The sequence below is a fragment of the Lolium perenne genome, chromosome 5 (assembly GCF_019359855.2).
Source record: "Lolium perenne isolate Kyuss_39 chromosome 5, Kyuss_2.0, whole genome shotgun sequence".
Lineage (NCBI taxonomy): Eukaryota > Viridiplantae > Streptophyta > Magnoliopsida > Poales > Poaceae > Lolium > Lolium perenne.
Window position 1 is genome coordinate 72,665,294 of NC_067248.2, and position 15,294 is coordinate 72,680,587.

Below are 15,294 nucleotides of genomic sequence, written 5' to 3' on the forward strand. Positions count from 1 at the left end.
TGCACGGCAAGAGGGCTGCCACCGAGCGCGCGGTTGGCTGAAAACACAGGGTCGCGCGCGCCGCTGGTTGAGAAGGCCAAAGGCGTCTCCACCATGTCCTCCGCGCTTGAAAAATCCATGCGTTGTTTCTGCCGAATGGCTACATGCGGTGGCCGGCAGTTACGCGTTTCAATCTTTCTCTATCTGCGTTTAATTCAATGGATTAGTTTCTAGATCATTGATTAACACAGGAAGACAAAACCGAATGGACGATGTCCTGATCAGTTTCAGTTCTGGACGAGTGCGGACGAATGCTCAGATTAGCCCAAATGCTTTGGGTAGAATCTACGTGTAAAGTATATATTGAAGAGACACAAATGAATGGAGCAAATGATTCTTTTGTTTCATTGCAATGTGGGAGACCCACTTATATACAGGCTGAAGGGGTGTGTTGGGGAGACACCTATTCCCCAACAGACACCTTCTGGGAGGCATCCCTCCCATACACAATTGATCACATATTATATTTCCTAACAGGTACAATAGTATATTTTTCTGCTACAAATTCTTCAGCGAGGTCTCCGGCGAGTCTCCGACTAGGTTGGTTTTGCTACAATAGCAAAAAAAGGTTGCTACAATCTTTGTGTGTTTTTTCTACTATAGCATGTATTTTTTGCTACTAAGTCTCCGGTGAGGTTACCGGTGGATTTCCCGCGACATCTCCGGCAAAACTCCAGTGGAGTCTGTGTTTTTAGGTGAAAATAGAGTTCACTACAATTAAATCGTTTTTTACTACTTTAGTGCATTATGGTAGCAAAAGTGGGAGAGAGGGCTGGTTGGTTTGATCGAACGGCTGGAAACATCCCGGATCTGTTGATCGGACCGTTGGGGGGACCAGGGATTCTAATCCACCGGGGGACGCCCAGCACTCCCCTTCTTGTAATGGTGGTGTGTGTTTACTGTTTAGGCACTGTGTGTGTTTACTGTTTAGGCACTACTCCTTCGGTCCTTCCTGCGCGTCGGACTATGCCTTGAAAGATTGTGCAACCAAACTTTTTCTAATTAATACATACCCAAATTTCTACAAAACCTACCTTTTGTTTCAACTTCATCTGGTATCAGATTCATACTTAAGAACGTCTTGTTCAAGCAATCAAAGGGGTAATTCTAACAGTGAATCATTGCCAACACCTACAAGGGGTTTACACAATAGATCCACATTTGACCAGATTGGCGATCCACTAGATAGAGCTTTTGTTGGCAAGAGTGCCTGCCAGAGAATTAAGAATCGTGACATGAATAGACGAAAGCAGGCAACTCCAGCAGTCCGAAGCAAGCACATAAGTGGCATCAAACTGAGAAACCAGAGCAAGATTATGAAATGAATGTCTGCTGACCTTCATCAGATTGGGCATAGAATGCCATAAACACATCATTTATCTGAAAAATAAACCCATAGACAATAAACAAGTGCAAGCGCAAGCACTTGTGTCTATACATCGTATAGATATACACCAGATCAATGGGCACGGCACGCACACATACGGTCCATAGTAAGAAATGACCTGCCTCAAGTCTAGCAAATACACTGAGAAAAATGAGGAAAGTTCCGTTGTAGTGCCTGCCCTAAATGGAAAGATGGCACAAGTCCATATATTGAGATTTGCATCATCAATCTATTAGATCTAGGTGCTTTTGGGTTTGTAAAAGCTGTTGACCAGCTCAGTTTTTGCTACTCCCTCCATTTCAGTTTATTAGTCCTACGCGTATTCCTAGGTCACCAATTTGACCAACTTAACATAAGATATATATTACCAAACATATACCATTAGAAACTTTAGTTTATGCTTTCTTATGGTATAATTTTTGTGTTATATAATTTATATTATATAGATCAAATTGACAACCTAGGTACACGTAAAGGACTAGTAAACTGAGATAGAGGGAGTAGCTCTTGAACCTTCTCAAGTCTAGCAAATACACTGAGAAAAGTGAAGAAAGCTCCACTGTTCTACTTTAATATGAATTGCGTTTGCATGTAAAGAGTAATGAAAATTAATGTGGAAACACCAATCCTGTCTCTAATTGTTGGCATGGTAGTATCCATGAGGTCAAACATTACAACATTAACTAAAGTATCTAAATCGGCAACAAAAATACTACAAAAAAAATTATGAAAAAGTTTCATAATAGTACTATTTAAGAAATATTAGGACAGAAGTGCACCGTAGGTTTTTAAATTTGTAGATATGCCGCTTCAGCCCCTAAACTTGAAAAGTCAAATTTAGGTCCATAGACTTTTATGGCTGTACCAATAGAGGCACAGAGTTCAAGCTGCAGTAATTAGGGTAATGATCATCTAGCATTTTGACTGACCATCCAACTCGTCATGGGTCAATTAAAAGCTCATAAAAGTTGTCCAGTGACATGAAGATCTTCAAGAAAATAAATCTTAAACTTAGTTATGTTCATGGACCTAACTGACACTCCCGCATAAGTTTTGTGATCTACAGTACAGTTTACTCTCTTACTAATATGAAAACATGTTAAGACTACATCGAAGAACATGGGAAATAAAAAAAGATGACCTAAATTTTGGGAGAGTGGAAACATTTCAAGTTGCATATATAGCTGACAAGATATTCTTCAGGGGAGAACAAACTCTGCATATAGCAAATTGGCTCAATACAAATGACAATATAATGCAGAACAAGCCAGACAGAGAGATATTGAAATGGAAAAAAGGACTGCCAGACCTTACCCACATTTGCTGCCTCTTGAGCAGACAAGTTCCCAAGACCCTGGTGTCCTTCAGTCCCTTTTCATATTTCTACTGAGAAAACACAAAGCTTAAATTAAAAGATGGAGCACAGTCAAGTATCAACTACATCCATCAGTAAAAGCTTAACCAAGCAGTTTTAGTGTGCTAGGAATACATGGCAATAAAACAGTTCAAGTTAATTAAAGGTCAAAAATAATATTACAAGTCCTCAAACCACAAAGACATGCTAGTAGTAAAGAAACATCCTAAGTAAGCACAAGTACAACATGCAAGTGAACAACAAACCTTCTTTTTCCTTTTCTTTTCCAAATTATGATGACAAATACAATTCTCCCATCATCAGACGCTTTTGCACCAACAAGTCTGTCACATCTACTCTCAAAAGCAATGTACATGGAAGAAATATCGTACCACATGAAGCTAAAGCCTTGAACTCCAAATAACACTTTCCAAAAATTGCAATCATGAAATAAATTACTGCAAAATTACATTTCACGGCAGCTTTGAAGTTTCATTGTATAACATGATTTTTTTTATAAACCAAGCAAATGAATTTTTTCTGTATTTTTTTCAAATAAAAGAAATGCACTAATCAATTAAGTCTTAAATATCGATGAGACAGCACACACTACAATCTTCTCTCGGTATAGCTCACAGCTTGCACGGATCTCAATGACATAGCTTTCGTCAATGCACACCACATGATTATTAGCTCAGGCCCCCAATATCAACCTACGACCTTCGAAAAATTGGGCCAAGAAGAAATCGGCTCATATGTCAACAGCACTTTGCTCCCTCAAGTTACATGTACAACAACTTCACGAAATGAGAAACAAAATGGTATACCTCCTACAGCTGTCAGTTCCTCTGTACCAGTCAATACTAAACTGGAAACTATCACAGTTTAATAGAGCTGGAAAGTCTACCAAAAATTTCACTGAGATTGGTGATGGAAAAATTGCATCCCTGGAGGTGGCTGCAAAGGCCTGAAAGGTGGTGCACCGGACTGTTGAAGTGTGAACTGCATCGGGGGCACTACATTCATCTGCATTTGCTGCTGAAGCATCTGCTGTCCAGGTTGTTGCTGCTGTGGCTGTGTCATTACACCCATTTGTGGCTGAGGTGTTGAAGGAGAGGGCCTTGCTAGGTTCATCATCTGCGGAGGTGGCGGTGGTGGCGGTGGATTCATTGTGTTCATGGTGTATGGCATGCCCATCATTAAACCTCCAGGCTGCTGGACAAAGTGCTGCGGAGGGGCCTGGTAGATATTGTATTGAGGCTGAGGTGCAGGAGCTTGGCTTTGGACAGGAGTTTGCTGTACCAATATTGTCTGGGGCTGCTGTGCTGTTGTGGTGACCATTGGTGGCATTGGTACAAAGGCAGCAGCATTTGCAACGCTTGGGACCTGTGAGGATTGATCGACTTTAATCCTCTTATCTGAGCGTATGTCAGATGAATTTTCCGCAGCAAACTTAGAGAGTGCAGACTGGAGTATCTGCTGTGAGTTTGATGATGCTGCGATCTTGTCCGCAAGGATAGCAGCGGCTGTCTTCTGCTGGCCCTTTACTTGCCCATTAGATGATGCTAGCTTGGAAGATGGAACGATTGGCTCATTGTTGAGTCTCCGTTGCATGTTGGCTGCTTCTTCTACCATTGCTTCCGCGAGCTGTCAATAGAAACATCAGAATGATTTACACATATGCTACAAGTATAAACCTTCAGCATCTTTGGGGAACATTACCTGCAACTGAGTTCGAACCTTCTCCAGCTCAGATTCCTGAATAATTTTACAAGTAAGATTACACAGATCCATAAGCAAAAGATAAAGATGAATGACATACTGACATGGACCAAATATCAACTCATGTATGTGCAAATACTTGAAAGTAGGTACTATTTTACTAATATAATAGTGGTTCTGACCTGGTCCTGCAATGCCTCTTTCAATTCAGACACAACAGCTGCTCTATTTTCTTCAACTACTTTCAGCTTTTCAATGCATTTTTTCATGCTATCCTCCTCATTCTTTAATTTTGTGCAAAGAGGCTCACGACGAGGATCATCAGCTGCAGGGAGAGAATAAAATCACAAAATGTGCTAAGATAGCCAAGATGGAGGACTCTTGTTTACAAATAGTACCTTTGCTACATGCACTGTCAACATCCTTCTCCATCTTTCCAACGTGACGCATAGATGACTTGCAGTTTTCCAGGTCAGCATCTTCATCTGCTTGTTCACTGAGAACAGTATGCAATGCCGATACAATTCTCTCAGCAGTTCCTCCAACGCCTAGTCTCTGAAAAAATAATAACAAAACTTGAAGAGTTGCAACGCAAACTCTAGTGGTGAAAATACGAAGTGTAGAAAATGGGGGAGAAAATCTTACCAGCTTTACAGAACGTGAATCCCTTTTAACAATCCTTATGGCTGAGCTCTGAGAGCGTTTTTTGGTCATATCTAATACAGGCAGGGGAGCAGTTCCAAGCATCACATCCTTGATGCCCCCAGCACGTGAACCAAAAACCCTCCTTTCTTGCCATATATCAACCTAGAACACATCAGCGCAGTGTTAAAGTATTGCATTTTGATTAAGTCCTAACAATATATAGCAAACAAGAGTTAAGAAGCTACAAGTACAGATATATGATACACACCAGCCTAGAGACAGTCTTCTTCCCCCGGTCGTCGCCCTTTTCAGCTACATCCTTAAGCGTGCTTGGGAGCACCTTCCAGAATTCTTCTACAAACTCGGTGCCATTGCGCTTGCTGTTCTGTAGGATGTCATTAGCAAGGTAAAGGAAAGGGACCTTCTGTTCATTTCCAGAGCTTTGGATCTGCTTGGCCCATGTCTGGACAATTAGCTCTGCGTCCTTCCGATGGTAAATGCACCAATGCGACAGAGCTAGTGACCACAAGGTAAAAGTCAAGGAAACATCCGGATCATGGTAAGACAGGACAGAGAAAAGTACCCAATTACACTTCTAAGTATATCTCACGACTCATACAGCACCATTTTTATGTAGTTGTAGAGTTCAGTGATTTACTGTAAGCAGTAGCATACAGAGAGCTCCCGCTTAGTGAAAAACAAAATGGCATAAAATGGACAAACGAGGATTTACATTTCTAGAAACCACAAAATGATTGCCTGACCACTTCTCGCTCAACATACATCGTTTTGAACAAGTTGGCAGATATGGACAGACATAGCGACGTGCGCAAGGACTGAGGAGGACAAATCAAGAAAAAAAGGTGCTCTTTCTACAGGTGTACAAAATACTCGGCGCGGAAATTGCAACTCGACAGTAAACTTGAGAATCACCAAAACAGATCTCTCTAGAGATTTGGCCGAGAAAAAAAGATCAGGTCAAGGATACTCTCGATGCACTGTTGCGTGTTGTTGAGCTTGGCGAGCTTGTCGGCGAGTATCTCCTCGCTGAACGCGCTGTTGGACGCGCTACTCATGGCCGCCGGCCGGCCGACGCTCGGAGTCGCCGGGGCGTCGCGGATTCTTTAGGCCGTGAGGGGTGAGCGCTAGCTTACAGCTAGCTAGCTAGAGAGGGCGCGTGGAGACCGTGGCGGCGGCGGCGGGGACATTGGCCGCCGAAATCTCTGCGGGTGGGTTAGGTGCGGATTGGATCGCGAGGTGTAGCCGGCTAGGGTTTGGACTTTGGGAGGGAGGGAGGGAGGGAGGTCAGAAAAGGAGAAGTGTCAGTCGAATCGGATCGGGGCGTTTCGCTGCTGCCTCTCGCCGGGCTCGTGTGTTTTCGTCGGTCTTTCTTTCCTCAAAAAACTGTTTTTTGAAATAGGCCTTGCAAAAATGAGTTTTAGAAAGCAAAAAAATGCCATGGTACTAAATTTCAAACTGTGGTGCAGACGGTTTATATATAGAAAAAAATCGTAAGATTGAGTGTATTTTGATCGATGTTGCAGAAATATTGATTGTATATATTGATCGATACATTCGGAGCTTCTTGGGTTGCTTATAAAATAGACTTGAATGGCAAGAAAACTACTAGAGATAGATTCAGATTAATACCCTAAACTACCAAATATAACTAATGAATGTGTAATATATTATAACACCTCCGCGTAGTTAGATCGGCAGTGAAGCAAACAACCAAAACGTCGCAGACGGTCAGATGGGAGCATAAGCCGAAGTCGTGACTGGAGAGGGAGCCGTAGGTGAGGTGGTAGCCCTTGATGCCTATGTCGGTGTAGCTGAGAGTGAGGGAGTTGTAGTTGTTGTCGATGGTGATGTGCTTGATGTAGTCGCCATGAAGATTTGTTGAGGTTGATGGTGTCGTTGAGCCCGGGAATATGCTCGGAAGGATTGAGATGTAGTTGTAGTTGTGTAGAAGTAGTAAGCGACACACCGTGCCAAGATTACCTAACTCGGGAGTGCACCGGGGACGAAGACACGCGCTAGTGGTGCCAATACTGGGTGTGCACATACAAAGAGTATCATGATACATGTGCGCCAGAGTTAGATGGTTAGATGGGGTAGCAGAGAATATTTTCGTGAGTGGCCAGTGCGTAGAAGTTGTTCGCCGATATGTCGGAGTAGATGAAGTAGCTTCAAGAATAAAATTGACACGAGAACTGTGATACGTCCAAATTGCATCATTATTTTATATCATAATTTATTGTTATTCATTGATATATTTCATATTTAGAGATGCTACTTATGTTATTTCATCCATTTTTGCATGTTTGATGATTATTGGAGAATTAACTGCCGAAGTCAGAATTCTGCTGGAAAAAAGGCCATCAAGATACCATATTTCTGACGAACAACAATTCCCAGAAAATACCCAAAAGTTCCTATTTTGCCAGATGCCGGAAGAAGCTAGAAGGAGAGCGTGAGGTGGGCTAGGAGGAGCCCACACCACCCCTAGGTGCGGGCCACACTCTAGCCGCGCCTAGGCATAGTGTGGTGGCCCTAGCCCACCACTGACATCGTTCCTTCGCGTATTTCATCCCCCGAGAACCCTAAATAGAGGGGGGAGCGACCAGAGAAATATTCTGTAGCCGCGATGGGGCGGAAAACCATAGTGAGAGAAAAGCTCTCCGGCAGGCAGAAATTTGTCGGGGAAATTCCTTCCCGAAGGGGGGGGACGTCGCCATCGTCACTGTCATCGAGCTAGACTTCATCGGGATCATCATCATCATCTCCATCACCAGCACCATCATCTCCACCATCTCCACTCCGTTCCGCTGTAACATTTTGGGTTTGATTCTTGTCTAGTTCATAGGGGAAACTTTCCCGGTGTTTATTATTCCTTGTAGTTGATGCTATTGAGTGAAATTATTGGATTAAAGTTTATATCCAGATTGTTATTCATCATTATATCACCTCTGATTATGATCCATATGATATCTTGTGAGTAGTTCGTTTAGTTCTTGAGGACATGGGAGAAGTCACGATGTTAGTAGTGAAACTATGTTGAGTAATATTTAATGGTTTGATATTTAAGTTGTGGTGTTATTCTTCTAGGGGTGTCATGTGAACGTCAACTACATGATACTTCACCTTTATGGGCCTAGAGGAATGCATCGTGGATTTCTTTACTATTAAATGGGAGTTGGTCGTTTGACACTCAACGCACTTTGGTGGTCGTCATTAAAACAATCTGGACCCTCTAATCTGATTTGATGTCTCCGCTTCGTCCGATCAAGAAAAAGCTCACGGTATCTTCCTACGAGCGATGAAGTAATTATGGTATCATCAATCATGTTTGAGGCTATGGTATGCAAAGATAATTTCTATTCACCACCTGGTGCTCTTATCTCAATCCACGGTGATTACAGTACAAAGTAATTAGCCAAATCTCTCTTTAATTAGGCGAGTCTCCCTAAACTCGCCCCCAACCGCAAACCACCATGGCGAACTCCACCAAGCTCCTCGCCGTCGCGGCGCTGCTCGCGACCGCCTTGCTCGGCGCCGTGCTGCTCTCCTCCACCCGCGGCGCAGGCGTCCCGTGGGGCGGCGCGAGCAGCAGCAGCATCCTCACCACCCTGCCGTTCAGCCCCATGGACGTGATGCCCCTCCTGCCGCGGCGCGTCTCCATGGCGGCGCTCCGCGCGCTCTGCGGCGCGTCGGACATCTTCCCGGTGTTCGTGGGCGCGGTGATGGCCGTGCCGGCGGCGGACGCGGCGGCGAGCAGCGGGGTGGTGGGATGGAGGGGCGCCTGCTTCTACTAGAACGAGGCGTGGCTCGAGTTCAACAACGACTCCGGCACCGCTGATACGTCTCCGACGTATCGATAATTTCTTATGTTCCATGCCACATTATTGATGATATCTACATGTTTTATGCATACTTTATGTCATATTTATGCATTTTCCGGCACTAACCTATTAACGAGATGCCGAAGAGCCGCTTGTTGTTTTCTGCTGTTTTTGGTTTCAGAAATCCTAGTAAGGAAATATTCTCGGAATTGGACGAAATCAACGCCCAGGGGCCTATTTTCACACGAAGCTTCCAGAAGACCGAAGATGATACGAAGTGGGGCCACGAGCTGGCGACACACTAGGGCGGCGCGGCCTGGCCCTTGGTCGCGCCGGCCTAGTGTGTGGGCCCCCTGTCAGGCCCCCTGACCTATCTCCTCCGCCTACTTAAAGCCTTCGTCGCGAAACCCCCAGTACCGAGAGCCACGATACGGAAAACCTTCCAGAGACGCCGCCGCCGCCAATCCCATCTCGGGGGATTCAGGAGATCGCCTCCGGCACCCTGCCGGATAGGGGAATCATCTCCCGGAGGACTCTTCACTGCCATGGTCGCCTCCGGAGTGATGAGTGAGTAGTTCACCCCTGGACTATGGGTCCATAGCAGTAGCTAGATGGTCGTCTTCTCCTAATTGTGCTTCATTGTCGGATCTTGTGAGCTGCCTAACATGATCAAGATCATCTATCTGTAATGCTATATGTTGTGTTTGTTGGGATCCGATGGATAGAGAATACTATGCTATGTTGATTATCAATCTATTACCTATGTGTTGTTTATGATCTTGCATGCTCTCCGTTATTAGTAGAGGCTCTGGCCAAGTTTTTACTCTTAACTCCAAGAGGGAGTATTTATGCTCGATAGTGGGTTCATGCCTCCATTAAATCTGGGACAGTGACAGAAAGTTCTAAGGTTGTGGATGTGTTGTTGCCACTAGGGATAAAACATCGATGCTATGTTCGAGGATGTAATATTTGATTACATTACGCACCATACTTAATGCAATTGTCTGTTGTTTTCAACTTAATACTGGAAGGGGTTCGGATGATAACCTGAAGGTGGACTTTTTAGGCATAGATGCATGCTGGATAGCGGTCTATGTACTTTGTCGTAATGCCCAATTAAATCTCACAATATTCATCATATCATGTATGTGCATTGTCATGTCCTCTCTATTTGTCAATTGCCCAACTGTAGTTTGTTCACCCAACATGCTATTTATCTTATGGGAGAGACACCTCTAGTGAACTGTGGACCCCGGTCCATTCTTAACATCGAATACAATCTACTGCAATACTTGTTCTTCTGTTTTCTGCAAACAATCATCATCCACACTATACATCTAATCCTTTGTTACAGCAAGCCGGTGAGATTGACAACCTCACTGTTTTGTTGGGGCAAAGTACTTTGGTTGTGTTGTGCAGGTTCCACGTTGGCGCCGGAATCCCTGGTGTTGCGCCGCACTACATCTCGCCGCCATCAACCTTCAACGTGCTTCTTGGCTCCTACTGGTTCGATAAACCTTGGTTTCTTACTGAGGGAAAACTTGCCGCTGTACGCATCACACCTTCCTCTTGGGGTTCCCAACGGACGCGTGTTGTACGCGTATCAAGCTCTTTTTCTGGCGCCGTTGCCGGGGAGATCAAGACACGCTGCAAGGGGAGTCTCCACTTCCAATCTCTTTACTTTGTTTTTGTCTTGCTTTATTTTATTTATTACTTTGTTTGCTGCATTATATCAAAATACAAAAAAATTAGTTGCTAGTTTTACTCTACTTGCTATCTTGTTTGTTATATTAAAAACACAAAAAAATTAGTTACTTGCATTTACTTATTTCATCATGTTTCCTTTTAATTTTACTGTAAAAGATATACCGGTAGGACAAGGGTCTATAATTGGAAGAGATAATATAGAAGAATTTTTCACCCATGTTAGTATGCACGAAGATCTTAAAGATATACCCCTTGCAAAAGCTATCCCTACTTATGAAGATGCCTCTGTTTGTTTGGTACGCATGATGGAAGCTAGATTTATTAGTCTCAACCCCATGATACAACACATGTTTCTTACACTTTCTGATATGAAGAGGGGAGAGAAGAGAGATTTTGTTCTAAAAGTCCTAGTGCGAGAATTTGAGGATATAGCCAAAGAAGCTAGAAAGGTTTTTAGTAAGCATGAGAGGCTTGGTATGATCGCCAATTTTAAAAGAACACTTGAAAAGATGGATATGGATAGAATTAAGTACACTAATAATGTTAATGATGGTGGGGAAATTAAAGCACCAATACCTTGTATGCTCCTAGCAATGCATGAAGCTCTAGATGATAATTATGCTTGGCTTGTTCCTGAAAATTTGTTTGATGAGAGTAGCAAGCCCAAGACTAACGAAAAGGGAGCCTCTGAAACTTATGTATCCAAAATACAATGCATGGTTGAGAAAACTCCAAACCCCACTGTAGATTCATCATCTCTTGATAATACTTGATATACACTTTCTGCGCCTAGCTGAAAGGCGTTAAAGAAAAGCGCTTAGGGAGAAACCCATATTTTTTACTTCTGCACCTTTATTTTATATTTGAGTCTTGGAAGTTGTTACTACTGTATAAACCTCTCCTTATCTTAGTTTTGTGCATTGTTGTGCCAAGTAAAGTCGTTGATAGTAAGGTTCATACTAGATTTGGATTACTGCGCAGAAACAGATTTCTTTGCTGTCACGAATCTGGGCCTAATTCTCTGTAGGTAACTCAGAAAATTATGCCAATTTACGTGAGTGATCCTAAGATATGTACGCAACTTTCATTCAATTTGAGCATTTTCATTTGAGCAATTCTGGTGCCTCTTAGAAATTCGTCTTTACGAACTGTTCTGTTTTGACAGATTCTGCCTTTTATTTCGCATTGCCTGTTTTGCTATGCTTGATGGATTTTTCGATTCCATTAACTTTCAGTAGCTTTATGCAATGTCCAGAAGTGTTAAGAATGATTATGTCACCTCTGAACATGTAAATTTTAATTGTGCACTAACCCTCTAATGAGTTGTTTTGAGTTTGGTGTAGAGGAAGTTTTCAAGGATCAAGAGAGGGAGATGATACAACATGATTAAGGAGAGTGAAAGCTCTAAGCTTGGAGATGCCCCGGTGGTTCAACCCTGCATATATCAAGAAGACTCAAGCGTCTAAGCTTGGGGATGCCCAAGGCATCCCCTTCTTCATCGACAACATTATCAGGTTCCTCTAGTGAAACTATATTTTTATTCCATCACATCTTATGTACTTTGCTTTGAGCGTCGGTTTGTTTTTGTTTTTGTTTTGTTTGAATAAAATGGATCCTAGCATTCATTGTGTGGGAGAGACACACGCTCCGCTGTTGCATATGGACAAATATGTCCTTAGGCTTTACTCATAATATTCATGGTGAAGGTTGAATCTTCTTCGTTAAATTGTTATATGGTTGGAATCAGAAAATGATACATGTAGTAATTGCTAAAATGTCTTGGATAATGTGATACTTGGCAATTGTTGTGCTCATGTTTAAGCTCTTGCATCATATACTTTGCACCTATTAATGAAGAAATACATAGAGCTTGCTAAAATTTGGTTTGCATAATTGGTCTCTCTAAGGTCTAGATAATTTCTAGTAAAGTGTTTGAACAACAAGGAAAACGGTGTAGAGTCTTATAATGTTTACAATATGTCTTTTATGTGAGTTTTGCTGCACCGGTTCATCCTTGTGTTTGTTTCAAATAGCCTTGCTAGCCTAAAACCTTGTATCGAGAGGGAATACTTCTCATGCATCGAAAATCCTTGAGCCAACCACTATGCCATTTGTGTCCATCATACCTACCTACTACATGGTATTTCTCTGCCATTCCAAAGTAAATTGCTTGAGTGCTACCTTTAAATTTCTATCCTTCACCTTTGCAATATATAGCTCATGGGACAAATAGCCTAAAAACTATTGTGGTATTGAATATGTACTTATGCACGTTATCTCTTATTAAGTTGCTTGTTGTGCGATAACCATGTGATACGTCTCCGACGTATCGATAATTTCTTATGTTCCATGCCACATTATTGATGTTATCTACATGTTTTATGCACACTTTATGTCATATTCGTGCATTTTCTGGAACTAACCTATTAACAAGATGCTGAAGTGCCGATTCTTTGTCATTGTTTTTGGTTTCAGAAATCCTAGTAACGAAATATTCTCGGAATTGGACAAAATCAACGCCCAGGGTCCTATTTTGCCACGAAGCTTCCAGAAGACCGAAGAGGAGACGAAGTGGGGCCACGAGGCGACCAGACTACAGGGCGGCGCGGCCTAGGTCTTGGCCGCGCGGCCCTGTCATCTGGGCCCCTCGTGTGGCCCCCTGACCTGCCCTTCCGCCTACTTAAAGCCTTCGTCGCGAAACCCCCAGTACCGAGAGCCACGATACGGAAAACCTTCCAGAGACGCCGCCGCCGCCAATCCCATCTCGGGGGATTCAGGAGATCGCCTCCGGCACCCTGCCGGAGAGGGGAATCATCTCCCGGAGGACTCTACGCCGCCATGGTCGCCTCCGGAGTGATGAGTGAGTAGTCTACCCCTGGACTATGGGTCCATAGCAGTAGCTAGATGGTTGTCTTCTCCCCATTGTGCTTAATTGTCGGGTCTTGTGAGCTGCCGAACATGATCAAGATCATCTATCTGTAATTCTATATGTTGCGTTTGTTGGGATCCGATGAATAGAGAATACTTGTTATGTTGATTATTGATACGTCTCCGACGTATTGATAATTTCTTATGTTCCATGCCACATTATTGATGTTATCGACATGTTTTATGCACACTTTATGTCATATTCGTGCATTTTCTGGAACTAACCTATTAACAAGATGCCGAAGTGCCGATTCTTTGTTTTCTGCTGTTTTTGGTTTCAGAAATCCTAGTAACGAAATATTCTCGGAATTGGACGAAATCAACGCCCAGGGTCCTATTTTGCCACGAAGCTTCCAGAAGTCCGAAGAGGAGACGAAGTGGGGCCACGAGGCGCCCAAACCATAGGGCGGCGCGGCCCCCCCTTGGCCGCGCGGCCCTGTGGTGTGGGGCCCTCGTGCCGCCTCCTGACCTGCCCTTCCGCCTACTTAAAGCCTCCGTTGCGAAACCCCCAGTACCGAGAGCCACGATACGGAAAACCTTCCAGAGACGCCGCCGCCACCGATCCCATCTCGGGGGATCCAGGAGATCGCCTCCGGCACCCTGCCGGAGAGGGGAATCATCTCCCGGAGGACTCTACGCCGCCATGGTCGCCTCCGGAGTGATGAGTGAGTAGTCTACCCCTGGACTATGGGTCCATAGCAGTAGCTAGATGGTTGTCTTCTCCCCATTGTGCTTCATTGTCGGATCTTGTGAGCTGCCTAACATGATCAAGATCATCTATCTGTAATTCTATATGTTGCGTTTGTTGGGATCCGATGAATAGAGAATACTTGTTATGTTGATTATCAAAGTTATATCTATGTGTTGTTTATGATCTTGCATGCTCTCTGTTACTAGTAGATGCTCTGGCCAAGTAGATGCTTGTAACTCCAAGAGGGAGTATTTATGCTCGATAGTGGGTTCATGCCTGCATTGACACAGGACAAATGTGATGAAAGTTCTAAGGTTGTGTTGTGTTGTTGCCACTAGGGATAAAACATTGATGCTATGTCTAAGGATGTAGTTGTTGATTACATTACGCACCATACTTAATGTAATTGTCTGTTGTTAGCAACTTAATACTGGAGGGGGTTCGGATGATAACCTGAAGGTGGACTTTTTAGGCATAGATGCAGTTGGATGGCGGTCTATGTACTTTGTCGTAATGCCCAATTAAATCTCACTATACTCATCATGATATGTATGTGCATGGTCATGCCCTCTTTATTTGTCAATTGCCCAACTGTAATTTGTTCACCCAACATGCTGTTTATCTTATGGGAGAGACACCTCTAGTGAACTGTGGACCCCGGTCCAATTCTCTATACTGAAATACAATCTACTGCAATACTTGTTCTACTGTTTTCTGCAAACAATCATCTTCCACACAATACGGTTAATCCTTTGTTACAGCAAGCCGGTGAGATTGACAACCTCGCTGTTTCGTTGGGGCAAAGTACTTTGGTTGTGTTGTGCAGGTTCCACGTTGGCGCCGGAATCTCTGGTGTTGCGCCGCACTACATCCCGCCGCCATCAACCTTCAACGTGCTTCTTGACTCCTACTGGTTCGATTAAACCTTGGTTTCTTACTGAGGGAAACTTGCCGCTGTGCGCATCACACCTTCCTCTTG

General features: G+C 43.5%; 1 protein-coding gene and 1 long non-coding RNA gene across 3 annotated transcripts; both read right to left on the minus strand.

Annotated features, from left to right (window-relative positions):
• Positions 1-1,074: 1,074 nt before the first annotated feature.
• On the minus strand, positions 1,075-3,037 carry LOC127299444 (uncharacterized). Of its 2 annotated transcripts, none has more exons than XR_007850452.1 (3): positions 2,741-3,037; positions 2,568-2,642; positions 1,075-1,419 (listed from the first exon to the last, which is right to left on the minus strand). It is a non-coding gene; the product is annotated as an uncharacterized lncRNA (long non-coding RNA). The 2 variants fall into 2 exon arrangements; XR_007850453.1 differs by having other exon boundaries at positions 2,736-3,037.
• A 494-nt stretch (positions 3,038-3,531) lies between these two features.
• LOC127299443 (uncharacterized) lies at positions 3,532-6,500 on the minus strand. The gene is made up of 7 exons (XM_051329406.1): positions 6,136-6,500; positions 5,416-5,663; positions 5,148-5,309; positions 4,901-5,057; positions 4,685-4,827; positions 4,503-4,538; positions 3,532-4,427 (listed from the first exon to the last, which is right to left on the minus strand). Exons 1-7 carry the CDS (start codon positions 6,221-6,223, stop codon positions 3,696-3,698), a joined length of 1,566 nt encoding a protein of 521 aa, XP_051185366.1. The 5' UTR covers positions 6,224-6,500; the 3' UTR covers positions 3,532-3,695.
• Positions 6,501-15,294: the final 8,794 nt, after the last annotated feature.